Genomic DNA, 19,927 nt, shown 5'->3' with positions numbered 1-19,927 from the left:
TTATACTTCTTTTCAATGACTTCTACTTTAAAACCCAAGAGGAAACTCATTTCAGCCAAATGATGCTGGCAGAACTCAGGCAGGGTTAAGTCTCTGACAGTCTGATCATTACTTTGTGTGTGGGGTCTGTGCCTCCTTGGGAAGTTTTCTCTTTTCCTTTATCAGAATGAAACCTCTTGAGTCTTTGTTCTGCCAAAGAACCTGAATTGCAAAGGAAATGCTGTGTCCTAATTTATTAAAAAGCAAACTGTCATCAAAAGCTACCATTTCATTCTTGCCTATGGAAGTAGACTATGGAGTCTTCTGTAGCAAGCACTAATATGATTTATTTATTCTGCGGGTATTAACTACGTCAGGACTTTTCATCCTATTGCTCTTCTGCAGTTCTAATGGCTTCAAAGAACTCGGCAGAAATATGCCAAAGGGGAAAATGAAGAAAATGCTAGGGAGAGAGTATGCCTACTGTATCATATGAACAAGGCAGATAGATGCATGCAAATGGCAAACAACAGAGAAACACTATTCCCATGACATCATCCTGATACTCACTCAGGTAGCCTAACCCCCTAATCAAGAAAAGTTAGAGGATCATTGACAAGAAAGAAGATCAAAGTTACTTAAAATCCTATCAGTTCCTGTTCGATATCTTGACTGTACCATTGTCAATATCCTGGTTGTGATAATGTACTATATAGTTTTACAGGCTGTTATACTGGTGGAAACTAGGTAAAGAGTGTATAATATCTCCCTTTGTTATTCCTTATGACTGCACATGATCTATGATTATCTCAAAATAAAAAGTTTAATTATACATCGAAAAAATATCAGCCTGGTTAAGTTTGCTGTCTGGGGGTGGAGGTGGGAGAGGAGGCTTTTACTTTCTATTATATACTTTACTATTTGGATTTTGTTATCCTGTATCTATTTCTTCTATTTAAATTATTTTTAATCAAATAAAGCATCTATACAAATATGCATGAAAAAGATCTATATGGAATGACCACTAATAAGGACGCTACTTTTCTTTGTAAGACTATCGTCTATTGCTTTACATACTTCTAAAACTTCTCTGTATCAAACCCTTTATCTGAGTTTCTCACATTTGATTAAGGAACATGCCATGGTTTGCCTGTGGTGGGCTCATAATACAAGTCCCAGGGCAGTTCTACTCTGTCCTTTAGGGTTGCTGTAAGTGGGAATCGACTTGACTGGTAATGGGTTTGGTTTTTTTTTCTGAAGACTAGAAAATTCCCTGTGGTGAAATTCTTCCTAATCTTATTCAACTAACGGTGGATACCAGACTAGAATTCCCAGATGATCTAGCTATGGCTCTAGGATTTTTAAAACATTTTTGTCTCATCTCCTTATTTGGTTTTGTAACACATATGTTTGTATTTAATCTTAGGAAAACTTGTGAACTCCTGCCCTGTAGGATACTTGCATAATACTCTTCTATTAAAATGATGGTTCCCTATTGAGCTGTAATTGACTCTGAAAATAGTAACCAATGAATGGTAAAACCATTAGGAGAAAGGTTGATAAAGAACTTTAAAATGAAGGGATCAGGCTTGTCACCACGTAAGCCCACTGGTAGATCTTAGCACGACAAGTGAGACAACCAGACACTGTATCTCCTGACATGACAAAATGTGCTCTACGCACCAACACCTATGAAGCACCCTTGCCAGAAAAGCAAAACATGTGAATCAATAGTAATTGACCCTGAAGTTCACTGAGCCTTTAGATCTAACTTCCAGTCTACAGGAAATGCAGGGGATGGAAGCACAAGTTTACTGACAGCATGAGAAAGCCATCAGCCAAATACAGGTGCAAATGACCCAGTTTCAACAATGAATTGTATGAAGATGCACATACAAAACGAGTGTTTATTTTAGATTGAAGGTAACTCAAGAGCCACAACAATCAACAAGCTATCCTTGTTTGAATCCTGATTTGAAAATCCTGCCTTAAAAAACCTTTATTAATGAAGATAATTGGAGTGTTAAATAATATCAAAGAAGTGTTAATTTTATTGGAAGTGATAATGGTATTGAGGTAATATAAGAAAATAGTAGGATGCCTACTTAAGTATTTAGGGCTGAAATGACATGAAGTTTGGGATTTGCCTTAAAATACTTCAGCAAAAAACCAGGAGCAGCATAAATGAAAAAATAAGGAGAAAATGCTGATAGATGCTATAGCTGGATGATGAAGGTTCATAGCTAAAAAAAAAAAAAAAAACTTAAAAGAAATAAAGGTGTACTGCAGCATTATTCACAATAGCCAGAAGGTGGAAATAACCGATGAATGGATCAATAAAATGTGGTACATACATACAATGGAATATTATTCAGCCATAAAGACAAATAAAGTTCTAATACATGCTACCACATGGATGAACCTTGAAAACAATAGTCCAGGGTGACAACCAGATTGAACTGCCACCTACCTCACATCAAGGGGGGTTTCTTGGAAAAAAGGGGGAAAGGGGAAGTTTCACCACAGGGAATTTTTCTGCTTTCAAAAGCAGTTACTGCACAATGTTTATCTTATTCTTCCTTTGAACTGCAATTTAATTGCTAAAGCACATGATGACTAAACTATGTATCATTTCCTCCTATCTTTAGACTGAAGGTCTTTTCCACTCTAAATTATTTCAGGGGTGATACGTCCATGCTGGGCCTAAGTCCTGGGGTTTACTCAGAGCCATAGTTGGGTCTGTGAGACTGACCAACCACTTGCTCCAAACAACTTACACAAATGTAACTAGATGCATAAAGTTTTTATTTTTTTTAAAAAGCTGCAAGCACTCATTAATATTTTGGAATTCTCAAAGTGATGTGCATACAATGGTTTAAGTATTTTAACTCTGAACATTTGAAACAATCTAAATTAGAAAAGAGTGGTCAAATAAATTGTATTTCCAACAATATGATAGGAAGAAAAAATTAAAGATCATGGTTTAGAAAAATACTTAAAAAAATTTTTAAAACAGAATATATAATACACACATACATATGTAAGGAAAAATTTTTTAAGTGTTTATTTCTATGAAGTGGAACTACAAGTGTGTCTTAGTTATCTAGTGCTGCTATAACAGAAATATCACAAGTGGGTGGATTTAACAAATTTATTTTCTCAGTTTAGGAAGCTAGAAGTCCGAATTCAGGGCACTGGCCCTAGGGGAATGCTTCTCTCTCTGTTGGCTCTGGAGGAAGGTCCTTGTCTCTATTCAGCTTCTGTTCCTCATTTCCTGAAACTAAGGGTTATGAGCTCAGCTGCTAACCAAAAGGTCAGCAGTTCTAATCCAGCAGGCACTCCCTGGAAACCCTATGGGGCAGTTATACCCTGTCCTATAAGGTTGCTATGAGTAGGAATTGACTCAATGGCAATGGGTTTTTCATATTCAGGAGGCATGCATATGCAAGCTATTTTCTAAATACACTTAAAAGAAATCCCAGAAGCTTGTCTGCATGAGTCAGCCCTTTTATTTAGTCTACTCTAATTCCACCCACTAAAAAAGAAAACAATAACTTCCTTAAGAGACTATTTCCCTTTGACAAGAAAACAATATTCTACTAACAGAAAGGTTGAATTAAGATATATCTCATATGGACAAAGTTTTGCAATACTAGAAAGTATGATACAGGCTTTTAAAAAAACAAACAAACAAACAAAAAAATCTTTTAACTGAGTTGCACTTGTTGGAAAATTATTTGGGTAGAATAAACAGAAGATTAATTATTTTAATTATTAACTATTCCCTAGAGTAAGACAGTAGCCTTCAAACTTTTTTTATTATGATCCATGGTTAGAACACAGATTTCTTCATTACAACCTAAGAAAGAACTTACATATATATACACATAAATAACAAATTAATGATAGCAATTCTTTTTATTATATGTAATGCACTGTGATATTCCTATTCTATTCCAATTCATTCTTTATTAAAAGCATGCTGGTTGTGCCCAAAAAAACTGATTTCATTGTTTACTTGTGAGTCACAACATGCAACTTCAGAAATACTGCATAAAAACATCACAAGAGTGAAACCATTTCTAGAAACATGGTTTCATTATAGTTGTATCCTTGCTCTTTTAATATTCGAGTTACAACAGGACTCAACACATACAGAATCATCAATGTGTGGGTGTGAGAAAATTTCTTCCCATGTCTAAGATCAAGTGAGCTCTTGATGACTACAATCTTTTCAACCACAAAGGGGATCTTGCAATTATTACAGGGCTCTTTGACAGAAAGGCAAACAGATTTCCCAAGGTTATCACGAATTTCTTCTAGCATCAGCCATACTCTTACAAACTTTGCTCTTCTCCAACTGTGCTGAGGCTTTGTTTCGTATGTTGCCTGAGAAGAAATGGAAAAACAAGGGCAGGAGGCTTAAGAATAAAAACCTAAATGATGATAGAACAATTATTCAAAGTTTTTAGTTTTCCTGAAAGGAAAATGGATACTATAATAAAAGGAGGTCACAGCTAGAGCAGAGACACATGACCAGGTTCGGCAAAAACTGAGAATCTTTTTAAAGCTTATTCTCACCACTTGTAAAATAGATGCAAACATATGACTTATGATTTAGTGAAGATAATAATTTCGCTTCAGAAGATGAAAGTAAAATAAAAGGAAACACAAGGGATTTATTGTCAAAAAGTCTCTCTGTGGAAACTTCCATGTTTCCTATGAGCTAAAAGTATCACTTGAAACAAGGCAGTTTGAATGTATAAAAATAAACCATATTAATTCAAGAAGTCCTATCCATGACTCCCGACTTAATGTGTACAAAAACATCAATGATTTCAATGTTAAGATAATAAAAAGCACCATTTACCCCCAAGGGAAAAAATATGAGACTAGTTCAGTGTTATTCTTTAATGTCTTATAAGCATTGTTGTTAGCTGTTCTCCAGTCAGCCCCCGACTCATGGGAAGCCCACGCGTACCAGAATGGATGCTGCCTGATCCCGAGCCATCCACACAACTGGTTGCAGATCGGACCATGGTGATCCACAGGGTTTTCACTGGCTGATTTTTTTGAAGATTGCCAGGACATTCTTCATCACCGCCTTAGTGTAGCAGCTCTACTGAAACCTGTTCAGCATCATAGCAACATGCGAGCCTCCACTGACAAATGGGTAGTAGCCGCACATGAAGTGCGCTGGGTCTCCCACACGGAAGGCAAGAATGCTACCACTGGACCACCAATGCTTCACGTGCTGTCAGTGGACCAACGAAAGCACTATAGCTCTCAGTCACTCTTCAGTCTTGTGGTTCCTATCGAAAGGTAAAATAATACGGAAAGGATGAGGGTGTGGGGGAGGAGGGTTTGCACACTTACTATTTTCTAGTTTCATGAATTATTCCTACATGCTTGGGAGGCAACAGAGCACAATAGTTATGACCCTGGGTTCTGGCACAGCTCTACCCAGTACTGGCTCTGTGGACTTAGATGAGTCACTTTACTTCTCAAAGCCTCAATGTCCTCATCTATAAAACAGAGCCAAACACAGTGCCCAAATCATAGGGTTAGCATGAGCATTAAATGGAATAATGCTGGTGAAGTATTGAGCATAGACACTAACATAGAATAAGAATTAAATACATTTAATACATGCTATTTTTTATTATTATTTTCAAAAAATAGTATATATATTAAAATGTCATGAATATTGCTTTGAACTAGTTGACTTCATCCTATTCCCATCACTCATTGGCTATATGATCTTAAAAAGTCACTGGCTTTGTGTGTACCAATTTTCCTTATCTTTAAAATTACCAACCATAACTGGGTGTGGTACAGATAAATGAGACTGTGTGCATTAAATGCTCTAAATTGCTGAGAAAGTCTATTTAGAATGCATTCCTCGATATTTATCAGTACCCACTAACTGTTAGGTCAGTATATCCTGAAGTGGACACTTTGGTACTAGTCCTTAGGTCATGCCTCCATGCCCCTCAAAGAGTTGCAAGGTAAATAGGCTTGCAGAATCCCGCCTATTTCTTCACCACAAGACATCTCAAAGTCCTTACAGCACAGCAAAGCTCTTAGGGGGGATGTGGGGGTACAGTCTGCATCTCCCAGGGAACTGTCTTCACTGGGCCTCTCAGGGGAGTAACGTTCTCTGGGACACACTGGCGAAATCACAGGCAAAGTTCTCATAAGGAGGTCACACAGAGAGATTCCTTAACAGGGCTTTTGGGATTAAAGATCCGGTGTGGAGAAGAGGACTCTGGCCTTTAGAGTTCTAAAAATGATTCTGAAATTGTACTATGTGACTAATTTTCAAAAGCAAGATTTTTCCCACTGTTGTTATTAAGTAACAAGTATTTTGGGAGTATTGACAACAAATTGGACACATTGTTTGAGCGAAGTATCTTAATTTTACAGATGAAACCTTAAGAAAAAACTTGTTTGTACAGCAAAACAAGTCTAAGACAAGTTTTATCTTTGTTGAATAGATGCTCAGGATGAGGAAGTCAGAGAGAAGTGGCTGCTGACCTTTGCTAATAATGTCAGGATGTTGACGTAATGTCCAAGCTGCCATTGCTGAAGCTGAAGATCTTTCCTGTCTCTAAAACAAACCAAACCCCTTGCTGCCGAGTTGAATTTGACACATAGCCACCCTATGGGACAGAGTAGAACCATTCCATAGGGTTTCCAAGCTGTAATCTTTACTGGAGCAGACTTCCATATCTTTCTCCCTCGAAGCGGCTGGTGGGTTCAAACCACTGACCTTTTTAGTTAGCAGCCAAGCTCTTAACCACTGTACCACCAGGGCTCCTGTCTCTAGAACATGCTATATTTTCTAAACTTGGTTTCATATTAAGTAGGCATACTGTTGATACTCGGATAAAGTGTAACTGAATATTAACTTTTCTCTCTGGAGTCAAGAAAATCCAATGTTACCAAGTACAAAGTTCATCTGACTTTTATAAATTAAAACTGGAAATATTTCTCTTTCTTATATGCACATGCATTTTCACTTTCATAGATCTATTTCTTAAAAAAATCAGTGAGGACCAAAAAGTTATTGGAACAGGAAAAAAAATTGTTACAGAATTGTGAAAGGGTCTTTACTAACGATTAGGATTTACAAAGCATTTATTGCAAATGTTGACAGATAAAGAATGTGTGTGGACTTTACATTATCTTATTTAATCTTCATGACAGTTATAACTGATAGATGATTTTATTAGTTCCCTTTTTAAAATTCGATTGTAAAATACTTCATGTACACATATATATAAAGAATAATACCTCAAAAATCCAATTATCTACCCCTATGGCTTATAAAATAAGACACTTTCAACACAACACAAATGAAGTCCACCATAACCTTTCTTCCTTTTACCCCTATTCTACGTGTGGAAAGTTGAGGCTTAGAAAGGCTGAGGAACTCCAGCTGGCTGAGCCAAGATCTGAATCTACCTTGTCTGACTCTAGAAACCATGGAGTTCACTCACTGTGCTCTAAGACTGCCACTGAGACCATGTCACTCATCTTAGACGTGAGGAAACTGAGCCAGAGAGATTTAAGACATTGTCCAAGCTCACACTACTGATGAGAGACACACTGGTATTAATAGCCAGGTTATATTTATTTATTTGTTATCCTACTCTTTTTCTCTCAAAATCAGCACATGGGAAATGGCCATATTTAATTCAGGGTTTATTATAGGAATTGTGAAATGAGATGTTCTGTCACCCTCCCTTTTTAATTATTTAAGTATGCATTACAAGACTATCAAGGGAAAGTGGTGGTTCGGTGGTAGATTCTTACATTCCATATGGGGGCTTTGGGCTCAACTGTTGGCCAGTGCACCTCATGAGCTGCCACCACCTGTCAGCAGAAGCTTCCTTGTTGCTATGACACTCAAAAGGTTTCAGCAGAGCTTCCAGACTAAGACAGACTAGGAAAAAAGGCCTGGCAATCTACTTCAGAAAACCTTATGGATTACAACGGTCTGACCGCAACCGATCATGAGGATGGCATGAGGGTAGCATTTTGTTCTGTCATGCATGGGGCCGCCATGAGTCGGGGAACTCCATGGCAGCTAACAACAGCACCAACACTAGACTATTAAGGCAATGGTCTAACGAGAGGTGATTATTTTACCTCCAACGAAGGTTATCCACTTTGCTCCACACCAACGTGGCTTCTAGAAGGTGCTCTGTAAACGAAGTTTTCAGTGGATAAAAGTGCCACTTCTCAAACTTCAGTGTGCACAGCAGTAACCTGAGGATCTTGTCAAAAAGTGAGGGCCTGGAAATTCTGCACTTCCAGAAAGCTCTTGGTGATGACTATTCCGTTGGTCCATGGGGATACTTTGAGTAGTAAGAGACGAAAAGACCCCTCCCTCATTGCTAAATAAGGCTCTGCAGTGAATCTTTTTATGAGTGAAAATTCCTGGAGATAACAGTTTTGTATGGTTTTATTTTAACATCTATTCCCAGAATTGGACCACATGTATAAATCCATGTCTCTGATTTAACTTATAAGTCCAAGACAGGCAAACATAAGTTTCAAAATCTATATTTAAGCCACGGTGACATTCTAACACTGGACAAAAGCTTCAATTTAGGAATTACCTGAGCAACACTGTGGATAATATGCTAAGAAATAGGATGAGCAGATCTGGGGAAACAAAAGTATATGTGCCATGCTAAGAAACAGGATGAGCAGATCTGGGGAAACAAAAGTGTATGTGCCACATATAAGGGAAAACAATCAATGTTTACCGAACAGAAAATAGAAAACCTCAGTGGGGAGGGAGATGGCTTCTTGTCACACAGCTAATGAGGCATGAAACATGAGTTGAGAGAAAAAAAAACTTGTATCACATTGCTCAGTCCTGAAAATTATACTGCCTTTGTACATCCATATTCTGCACTGTTGAATTTATCACAATGCAATAAAAGGAAATGGTTAGCTACTAATTGAAATTTGAAAAAAAATTAATTTTTCTTTGGCAAATGTCATCATCTCTAAGGGAAACCAAAGATTATTTAAAACCTTAATGCATAAGTAACCCCCTGAAATTCTGTTCCTCTAAGATATCTTTTCTATAACTTGTTTTCCCCTAGACAGGAGCTTATGATGTGGTCCCTAGAAGATGAGGGGCAGGGGACCATCCTAGGGCATTTGGAATTGCTGGACCTGGGCCTGTGTCCCACTTTGGACACACAGGTGAACGTGCCTGGGGCGTGATTCCATCTCTGCGAATCTCAGTTCTCTCAACAGCTCTCAGAATTGTTGGGATTAAATCAGATGTTGAAAAATACTTGATAACTGAAGGTTGGGTGTTTAGAAAATTATTTACATAAAAAAATGACCAAACAAACTATAATAATCAACGGCTGCTTAATCCATTAAGCGAAAGGTTGGTGGGGAGTAGTTTCACGAAGTAAGACACTATCATCCAACAGATTATTTGCAGCTACAAGGAAAAGGCAACTTTATAATGAAGGGGTCAGGCTGCCACCTCCTGAAGTCACTAATCAATCCTAACATCATTAAAGAGGCAATAAAAAATAATAAATGAATTCTAGAGGGATACAATTATGTCCTTGGATGGCACAAGTGGTTTGCAATTGGCTGCTAACCTAAAGGTTGGTTGTTTAGACCCACCCAGCGGTGCTATGGGAGAAAGGTCTGGAGACCTGCTCTGTAAATATTACAGCCAAGAAAACCCTGGGGCATTTCTACTCTCTAACACGCAGGGTTGCCACGAGTTGGAATCAACATAATGACAACGGGTTGTAATGTCACACAATCAGAAGTACATGGCACCTTTGAGGTACCAAAACCAAAAACAGTTAGCCTTAATCTAATTGAATCTTCAGGTCTATCTTCAGGTTTACAGGAAATAAATACAGGGGGTAGTGCACCAAGTAAGGGACATCCCACCCAGAAGCAGTCAGTCAAAACTAGGGTGTAAGCCACACCACAGGACAACTGAATCTGGTTTCCTTTCAGGAAAGGAAAATGCATGTGGGTGTCACTGGTAGATTAAAAATGACTTAGACACAATAACAATGCAATGTGTGAACCTTGTTGGGACACTTGTTTGTACAAAACAATATTATTTGGGATCACTGAATATGGCTTGGGTATTAGTTGGTACCAAGGAACTACTATAAATATTCTTAGGTGTGCTCATGGCATGGTGGTTATGTAAGAAAAGGTCCTTAGTTTAGAGACAAATGGAGAATTTAGGGGAGAAATCTCATGAAGTATTTAACATACATTAAATACCTCACAAAAAAAAATACTTCACAGGGAAAACAGTGAGTCTGTTAAGATCTTAATAATATAGATAGCAACTGTAGCCAAGAGAATGAAAAAGAAGAAAGAGGAAGAAAAAAGAATTTCCTACCCAAAAGGCAAGAGGATCTCATAATATTTTTAGATCCTTTTGAGCTAGCAGCAACAGCAGGTGCAGGGTCATTTTTCTATCTGTATAGTTAGGTGGTCTCCTATTTTAGTCTCTTGGCAAAACTTCTCAGAGGCAAAAAAAAAAAAAAAAGCAAATCTTGGCTCAGGTAATTCTCAAAATAAACAACCTCTATTCTAAAATCTTTGGAGTAGGAAGAATTCAATAAACAGATTTCATGTTCTAGTGGCCCCACGGCCTATTAAGTCTCAAAAGTTTTTTCCTTTGGGCTGAAATCAACCATATTTCAATATGAGGCAAGTTTTCTTTTGTGGAAAGCAATAAAAAGGTTTAATTAAATCCACTCGGCCATTTAAAAACTGGGTAACAAATACAAGATATATTTACCTATTTTCCCTGTAGGAAATTTTATGCACTGACAATTCCAGTTTAACTGGACTTCATAACTTTTAATATTCTTTTGCCTTGTTCTTTTCTCAGTAATAATGATGGAAAAAAGTACTATTTTTTTTCTCAAGAATAGACTGCTCCATAAAAATCATTTATAGTCAATCTTTAGGCTCATGTATTAAACACACTCAATTACAAAATGCAGTCATATAGTACTAATGCCCAGAGTCTTTCATTCTGTGATGAAAGAAAAAAAAAAAAAAAAAAGACTGTTCTTTTTCCTTTCAGTAAAATGTAAATACATTGGACGCTGAATACAAAAGGCTATACTAGTGGCTATAATTTGAACTGGAAAATGTTCATTATAAAGGTTCTCAGCACAGATAAACTCCAAGTATTCTAATCATTGACAAGGGTGACCCCCTTAAGTAGAAATTAAGAATCCCATTCAAGAAAGATCAAGAAATATACCTTACCTTTCTGATAGTTAATATGTTTAAAGATAAACTTCTGTACTTTTCTTTCAAATAAAATACAAATAATGAAATAATCTCTGACTTCATAAGAAAGGCAGAGTTATTTGAATCATACAAAAGACAAGAACCTTTGAAAAAGATTTATAGCTGATACAAGTCAGCTGACACAAAAATTCTATTTCTCAATGGATATTCTTCTATAGCAATAATGATTTGGAAACAAGTCTTTACCTAAAGTCTAATTCTAAAAATAAATAGTTAGCCAGAATAGCACATAGAGGAGCGATTAAATTAATGATGATTGGTCCATAATGAAGGAACTCTGGTGGTGCACTGGTTAGGTGTTCAGCTGCTAACCGAAAGGTCAGGGGTTCAAACCTGCTCTGCAGGAGAAAGATATGGCAGTTTACTTCCATAAAGCTTGGAAACCCTGTGGGGCAGTTCTGCTCTGTCCAATAGGGTTTTTATGCTTTGGAATCGACTCCAAAGCAATGGGTTTGGTTATGGCTCCATAAAAAAAAATTTTTTTTCCAAATAGAATGGTAAAAAGCTTTTAATGTTAATATTAAGTTGAATTAAAGCAGAATACAAAAGCATATACAAACTAGGTGGTAGACTAAGTACCCAGGTATTAGCTTTTTTTTTTTTTTTTATGCCTTACACATATCTTCTAAATTTAATTTTTTGTGGCTACCTAATACTTAATGAGAACAAATAGTAGATAGTAGATAGTACATACATGTGTGTGCACATTATATATAAAATTTACATATGTCAAAATATCCTTAGTGGTTCTCTGTATAACATGTTCTTTGCAGGATTATGATACATCAGTACAATGTTATTTATTGATACCCAGCTTTGTTCCAAAACTGTTCTACCTTGAAAGCATTAGAGAAGATCTTGAGGAAAGTAGTCAGGAAAGAAAGCCTCATCTTAAATTTATACTATTTTTAAAAAGCTCCAGGATAGCTTTATTTAAATAAATAAATAAATAAGTGATAGGAATAACACTTAGCCATTATCTTGTTTCAATGTTATTCTTTACATCTTTTCCTACAAAATTCCACCTAACTTAAAATTATCATATACAGGCATATATATACAAGACCCAAGATATTTCTGCAAATATCAGGTACACTTTCATACAGTAATATAGCTCCTAAACTGATATCTCATAAAAACTAGATTAATACATCAAGTGGAAATGGCAGTGAACAGTTAAGGCATATATGATAATGTGGCTTAACACAGTGCTAATGTCAAAAACACCTAAACACTGTCCCCAAATGGCCCTGACACTCTAAATGTACATGATCTGAAGACCTTACTGGACCACTGAGTCACCTGGTCCAAATCAATGTACAACCTGCTCCTGTATTCTCAAAACTGCCAGAGCCTAATGTATTGCAGCTCTCCTGGTGCTGCCTGAAAAGGAGTCTTGGAGATTCCCAAGACCTTTTTCAGAGTTTAATTTAGTTATTTTCTTGAATACATACACAGTGCTTCCTAAGGCATCACAATAGTCATACATGCAACTTCTGTCTGAAACAACTTGGGGAGTATTACCCTTTACAACATTCTTTCAAATCTCAGCCACACGTTTCATGCACTGACTCAGAAAATTAGTTATCAGGAGATAGTGGTGGACAAAAAGGACTCCATTTCTGCTCTCATGGCTCTTAGAGTCACACACACACACACACACACACGGCTCTTAGAGACACACACACACACTCCTTTCCTGCTTCCACTGAAGGGCAAGTTTGGCAGCTGGTTCTGGATTTAGCACATGGTAGGTTCACAGCTAGACTTCATTTCTACATAGGGCCAGACATCACCCTGTGGTTCCTTTTTCATCAATTAAGTCGCCCTCATTTTCCACCCCCAACGCAAACAACTACTTTAAAAATACACATATAAAAAGTTGAGAATGAACACCTGGAAGATGACATCAACATGACTCTTCAGCGGCAGAAGGACAAAATTAGTCTATAGTCTAAAATGTTTTACTGAAAAAAAAAAATCTGAAATTTTGGCAATGTTTTTCCTTTTATCCTAAAGGCCAGAATTATACCAGGATAGGTTTCTCTATTTTAAATTCATATTTTCAGACTTCTTACTTACAAACAACAGTTGAATTAGACACATAATTTCAGTCCTTTGCCTTGTCCCGGTTTTGATTCCCCACTGCTCTGCATCTTTAACAGGGCAGGAGCTGTGTTTGTAGTCACCACCCTCTCACTCCATCTCCCCTGAACACCTATTCCCTCTTTAGCACCTATCCCCTATTGAGCATCTATTAAATGCTGGCAACTGTTGGACGCACCAAACCACTCATGGATCTACTAGGTGGATGATAGACAAATTAAATAAAAGTGTATAAATACATACTCTGTTGGAAGACAGCAAGGGCTATAGAGAAAACTCAAAGCAGAGAAGGAAAATACAGAGTTACCATTTTAAATAGGTGGTTAGGAAAGTTCTCCCCAAGAAAGAGACACTGGAGCAAAGAGTGAAAGAAGAAGGAACCTTCTTCTGTGGATATTTGGGTAAGACCGTTACAGGCAGAGGGAACAGCATGTACAAAGGCTCTGAGGTAGAAGCGTGCCTGACATCTTTGAGAAATAGCAAGAAAGCAAGGATGGCTGGAGAGGTATGAGAATAGAGGACAGCAGTAAGGCATGAGGTCACAGAGGCAAGTGGAGTGAGGAGACTAGGGAAGGCAGGACAAGGGCCCTGATATTTGTCAAACTAATAGTGATAAACAGTAATGAAGAGTAAGATAACTAACATTTATAGAGCTCTTACTATGTGCTAAGTTGCAATGCCATGTAGGTTATGTGCAGTATCTCCTTAATAAAGAAAAACCACCAACTGCTCTAATATGTATAGAATTGACTTTATGCTTTAAGGTGCACACAGCAGTAGCTTCAAAACTAATGGAAATATTTTCCGAAGTTTTTTTTGCCTTAACATGACTAAAACCTCCACTAAATACTGCAATAAGCTTAGTTTCTCCATGCATCTTAAAAATAAAAACATAGTCCCTCATAAATGACAGATGCCTTCCTTATTTTCAAGTTGTGGTTTTTTTCCTATGATTTCCATGTCTGTTTCAGCACCGTCAGGTTAAAGTTTCAACTTATGAAATGAAAAGCTACTAAGTACACCTTGAGACATTATTCAGAGTTCAATTCCTGTTTTAGTATCATTCTTTGATTCATTTAATGGTTCCTTTAGCATACTTCTTTCTTTTCAGGAATACATGGTATAACTTAATGTTTCTGAGTGCTACAAATTATGTCTACGAGATCCAAAAAATAAGCCACATATTGCTCTGCTGGCATGTTCCTGTCTCTCCACTGCACTTTCATTTAAAAGGCATCCTTACAGATAGAAATAACCATGCCAAGGGAGCTGGGCTCGATAAACAAAATTAATTCATGGAAGCAGCAGATGTGCCTTCATAGAGAACTTTAGTAGACTCTTTATTATTTAGTTTCCACTAATTAGGAAACAATTTGAAAATATCTCCTAAACACAAAGAGATTGTTCAGTTCAACTCAAGGAACATTTATTGAGCACCTCTGCCGGGTGCTAGGAAGGAAGAAAAGGATGACAGTCCCCGTTGCTGCCCTCAGAGGCTTATAACCTACCACACCAAGCCCCTTGAGGTCTAGTCAATTACAACTGATCGTGACCCTATAGAACAGAGTAGAACTGCCCCTTATGGTTTCCAAGGAATGACTGATGGATTGGAACTGCTGACCTTTTGGTTAATAGCCGTAGCGCTTAACCACTGTGGCACCACGGCTTCTCACAGCCTGCAGGGATGGCCAAATCCCAGATTTTCTCCTGGACAGATGAGATGAGGGCAAGTTTGGGGCAAGTGCATACACCAGTGCAGAAGGTGCTAGAATAAACCTGTACTTACTTTTAAAAAAGCCACTAACCCAAACCACCAGATATCAGCTGGTTCCATTTCTAACCAAAAGAAATGAATAGTGACTGAGGAACAAACCATGAAGCAGTAACAAATTAGTTGGGCAGAGTTTTTTAAAGCAATTTTTTAAAGTATTTAGTATCTGAGCCTATGTTTAGATGTTGCCTCAGAGATTGACTGCTCATTTTTATCCTTCACTAATACTTAAATTATAACAAGGCAATCCATAATTAATATCAATTTGCAAATATTTTGGTGAAGGGAGGATTGGAGATTTTTAGTTAGATGGGAACATAGAACAAATTCATCTCATGAATTAAGGGTGTTTTACTTTACTAAAAATCTTACATCGAGGTAATAAGGCTGGACTAAATTCAAGTCCATGGGTTTATACAAACAGAGTGAAAACTAATTAAATGCATGTGATCATGTCAGGTCAAAAATCACATCAAAAAATCTACGTAAATATCTGAATATAGTTAAGTAGATCCAGAGGACTAGGGCCCAAAAGGGAGCTGAAATTACCCCAAACTCTGCTCACCATCCCTGGGGCCTGGGGCCTCGGGCCTGGCAGGCTATGAACACTGAAAGGGGTGGACATTTTTTCCTAAATCGAACAAAAGAACCATATATGTAAAGCAGCAGCCCTACAAAGGAACCAGTATTGCTTCACAGAATCACTAAACTCCAACTGACATAAAAAATTTTAAATAATTTCATTGACCAGGCTTATAAATATTTAGATTAAATTATGTTTCTTGAAACATAAGACAACGAATAAAAGCCTAATATTAAATTGTCTGTAACACAGATGGTAGCGCTTTATCAGAACCCTAACACTAAGAAATGTTTTCATCCTCTCAAAGCTGATTAGAATCAGAATTATCTAGCGGAATTTTTAAAAAAGTCATGTTCCCAGGCCTCCCTGAAAATTCAGATTCAAAAGATGAGGTTGGGCTTTATAAAGCTTCTAGGGAAAGTGGTGATCAGATGCGCTGGGAAGCCTGGGGAGCTAAGAAGCACCGCGCTAAGCTGACTTGAAGAACAATAAAGGTAAATGCAATAAATACTAGTATTTTCTTCTTACCAAAAACAGACAATTTTTCTAAGACTACCCTCTTCTAAACATTGAGAGCGCTAAAATCATTTATATGTACCACCCAACTATGCTAGTAGTATCTCAAGACTTAAAATAGGTTTGCATGCGGAAATTTATGGCAAGCTGAAAAAATAAGTGACTGAGTGTAAATCAGGAAAATCACAGATATGGGAAATATTTTTTTAAAAAATCATCGATTATGCCTCTTCACTCAAGAGGTATTGGTGCTGGAGTTCTTAGGTTTTTTTTTTTTTTTCAAAAAAATATACCAAATCTAAGCTTTGCTTTTCGCGTGTGTGACTGAATACTTACCTTTTTATTGATTGCTTATATGTTTCATGGAAACTCAAATGACAGTATTTTCTTCCATTAGTCAACCGCAATGCAGTCTCAAATTTGAAGCTCCATAAGAATCTAAACAACCACACTTGTTCCCAGAAAACCACTCTACAAAGCACCCAGTTAACAACTTCATTTGGAAAGATGGGTGACAGCCTTAGCCAGATAAGTACAAGGGACACACTGCTGGACTGAGTCATAGATATAGAGCATTAAAGCTGAATCTTCAAACAGTGATTTGTGAAGTTCTTTTAAGAAGAAACGCTTAAAAAACTCATTATCAAAATCATATATATTTAATAAAATCATACGTATTTATTAAAATTGTTACGGTATGTCTAGTATTGTGCTACAACCACTCTAGACAAAATAAATTTGGTTGTTTTGTTTTTACAAATCGGCATGAGAGTAAACTTTTAAGAACCACCATCAAAATCCTGAGTACGGAACGGGCCTCGGAGACCTTTTTTTTTGGAAGGTAGCCCTGAAAGCGAAGAAGGAAGCCCAAGCCCCTGCCCCTTCCCAAAGTGAAGCCAAAGCAAAGGCGCTCAGGGGCAAGAAGGCAGTGTTGAAAGGCGTCCACAGCCACTCACAGCCACACACACACACACAGCCACACACACACACACACACACACACACACACAGAAAAAAGTAGATCCGCACTTCGCCCACCTTCCGGTGGCCCGAGACACTGAGGTCTGAAACAAAAAAAAAACCCCAAACCCATCGCCTTCCAATGGATCCCGACTCTGAGACTCTGAAAAAAAAAAAAAAAGGCAGCCCAGATACCCTCGGAAGAGTGCCCCCAGGAGAAACAAGCTTGACCCCTACGCCATCAGCAAGTTCCCCCTGACCACTGAGTCAGCCATGAAGAAGATCTAAGGTAACAACTGAGTCGGAATCGACTCGATGGCACTGGGTTTTGTGTTTATTGTGGATGTCAAGGCCAACAAGCAACAGATCAAACAGGCTGTGAAGAAGCTCTGTGACACCGACATGGCCAAGGTCAACATCTTGATCAGGCCTGATGGAGAGAAGAAAGCATATATGTTCGACTGGCTCCTGGGTAGGATGTTTTAGATGTTGCCAAGAAAAATTGGGATCATCTAAACTGAGTCCAACCCTGGTGGCATAGTGGTGAAGTGCTAGGCTGCTAACCACAAATTTGGCAGTTCGAATCCACCAGGCGCTCCTTGGAAACTCTCTGGGGCAGTTCTATTCTGTCCTATAGGGTCGCTGTGAGCCAGAAATGACTGGAGGGCAATGGGTTTTTTTTTTTTTTTTGGAAACTGAGTCCAGTTGGCTAATTGTAAATATAAGTTTTCTCACCAAAAAGAAAAAAATCTTAAGTACCAATGTTTCAGGCTGGGTATGGACACATGACTCAGGGAAAAAGCTAGCATCTGGCTTACTTTTGATTCTAATCTACCCAGAAAACGCTGGAGGGGAAAAAGCTGTCAAATATTCTGGATAGCCTCACCTCCCTTTAAAACCTCAGCTGTATATGGACAGAATCAGGTAAAGAGAGGAGACAAACAAGAACTGAAAAAATCCAGCAGAAAGCTGTCCCTTGCTATCAAAATTACCTTTACCCTCCTTTTATCTGTTTGAATTAAAAAGAACTAATTAACCAGGATTCATAAAGTAGAGCCACCTGTTGTTAGCTGCCATTGAGTTGATGCAGACTCACGGTGACCCCATACCATATGTGCAGACTGAAATGAATCTCACAGGAATTTCAAGGCTGTGACCTTTTGGAAGCAGATCGCCAGGCCTTACTTCCAAGTCACCTCTGGATGGGTCTGAGCCGCCAACCTTTCTGCTAAGAGTCGAGACTTAACTGTTTGCTCCACCCAGAGCACCAAGCGCCACGTTGGCTGGTAAAACGGTTTACTACTTTAACGTGGTACATACACAGAAGGTACACTCTGAAGGCCTAATTCGAAGCCAAGTATCAGGTCCAGAGAAAAACCAGCATGGTTGGGAGTCGACTTGCTCAAACATCGAAGAAGAATCCGAGCCACATGATTCCAAGTTAAGGCGCAAAGAGGACTCTTGTGGAGAGGCGGCAGCACTATCTGACCGCCTCCTTACGAGGCCAACTTCGGAAAACACTACCAGCCATTCCTCACAAGAAGACAAACGCACATGCTAGGATTCCAACGCCGCGCAGGGCGGAGAAGGCAACAGGTAGGGCCCGGCCGCCCAACTGAACAGCTTTCTCAAAAGGAGGCTTCAGAGAACCGTCCCCGAACACGACTCTCCCCTAAGGCGGCCGGGAGGGCAGTTTTTGACCCCCTGGGCCCTGTCACTTGTCACGGGATCAGCAGTCAGGAAGTCTGGAAACTAAGGGAACTGGGCTGGGGCCGGCGAAGAGATAAAGTGCGGCGGCGGCCGAGTTTTTTTTTTTCCGGGCAGGGGGCAGTAGGAGGGGAGAACAATCCGGAATGTAGTAACTTCGCCGCGAGCAGCCGCCAGGCAGAACTAGTTCTCGGCGGGCCGGCCCGACGCGGCGGGGTGCAGGCGGCGAGTCCCACTTCCTCCCCGCCGCGTCCCTCCAGGCCCAGCCCGCCCGCAGCCCGCCTGCAGCCCGCCTGGGCGCCCCGGATCCCGCCTTCCGCCAGGCGCGCTCCACTCACCGGGTCCCTCCGCCAGCAGCCGGAGCGGGGCGGAGACGGCCAGCAGCAGCGTCAGGAGGCCGGGCCCCGCAGCCACTGCCCGTGCGCGGCCACCGGGCACCATAGCCCCGCAGCGCTCCGGCTTGGCAGGCTCGACTTCCCCTCCGCCGGCCCCGCGCCGCCGCTGTCCGCACAGGGCCGCCTCCTCCGCGGCCGAGCGCGGCGCCGGGACCGGGCGCAGCGGCTGCCCCGCAACGAATCCCATTGGGGAGGTCCCGGGCCCAGCCCGGCGGGGGCGTCTCCCGCCCCGCCCCGCCTCGTCCCGCCCCGGCCCGCGCGCCTGCCCCCCAGAGGAGGAAGTCGCTCTCCCGGGTGGCAGCGGCGAGGCTGGAGGCGCGTCGGGGGCAGCCCCAGGTCTCCTCCGGATCCCGGCACTCCCTGCTTTACTCCTTCCTTCCCCTCCTCCCCCAACACACGTGAACCTGGGAGCCGGGAGGATACCTGGCCGTGAGACCTTCCCCGAACCGCGCTGTGCCGAGGGTCCTACCCTGAGAGCCTGAGCGCGGTGGGCGCCCTAGACAGGCTGCTCTCCCCCAGGGCTTTGCCAACCTGACAGAGGTGGGCATGCCTGGGGTGTTTTAGGGAG

The 19,927-nt window shown here is 39.9% G+C and overlaps 1 protein-coding gene across 2 annotated transcripts in view; it reads right to left on the bottom strand.

Annotated features, from left to right (window-relative positions):
- Positions 1-19,681, bottom strand: part of DCBLD1 (discoidin, CUB and LCCL domain containing 1) — a 72,898-nt gene extending 53,217 nt beyond the window's left edge. Inside the window, exons 1-2 of one of the 2 annotated variants that reach the window (XM_049899804.1) lie at positions 19,303-19,390; positions 4,961-5,291 (exon numbers count right to left, since the gene is read on the bottom strand). In XM_049899804.1, the coding sequence (XP_049755761.1) occupies positions 4,961-5,018 (58 nt within the window). In that variant the 5' untranslated portion in view covers positions 5,019-5,291; positions 19,303-19,390. Of the gene's footprint in view, positions 1-4,960; positions 5,292-19,302 lie in introns of both variants that reach the window. The other variant, XM_049899803.1, reaches the window with a different exon arrangement.
- Positions 19,682-19,927: the final 246 nt, after the last annotated feature.

This window comes from Elephas maximus, chromosome 1 (genome assembly GCF_024166365.1).
Source record: "Elephas maximus indicus isolate mEleMax1 chromosome 1, mEleMax1 primary haplotype, whole genome shotgun sequence".
In the NCBI taxonomy this organism is placed as follows: Eukaryota; Metazoa; Chordata; class Mammalia; order Proboscidea; family Elephantidae; genus Elephas; species Elephas maximus.
This window is presented reverse-complemented; position numbering and strand designations above follow the sequence as displayed.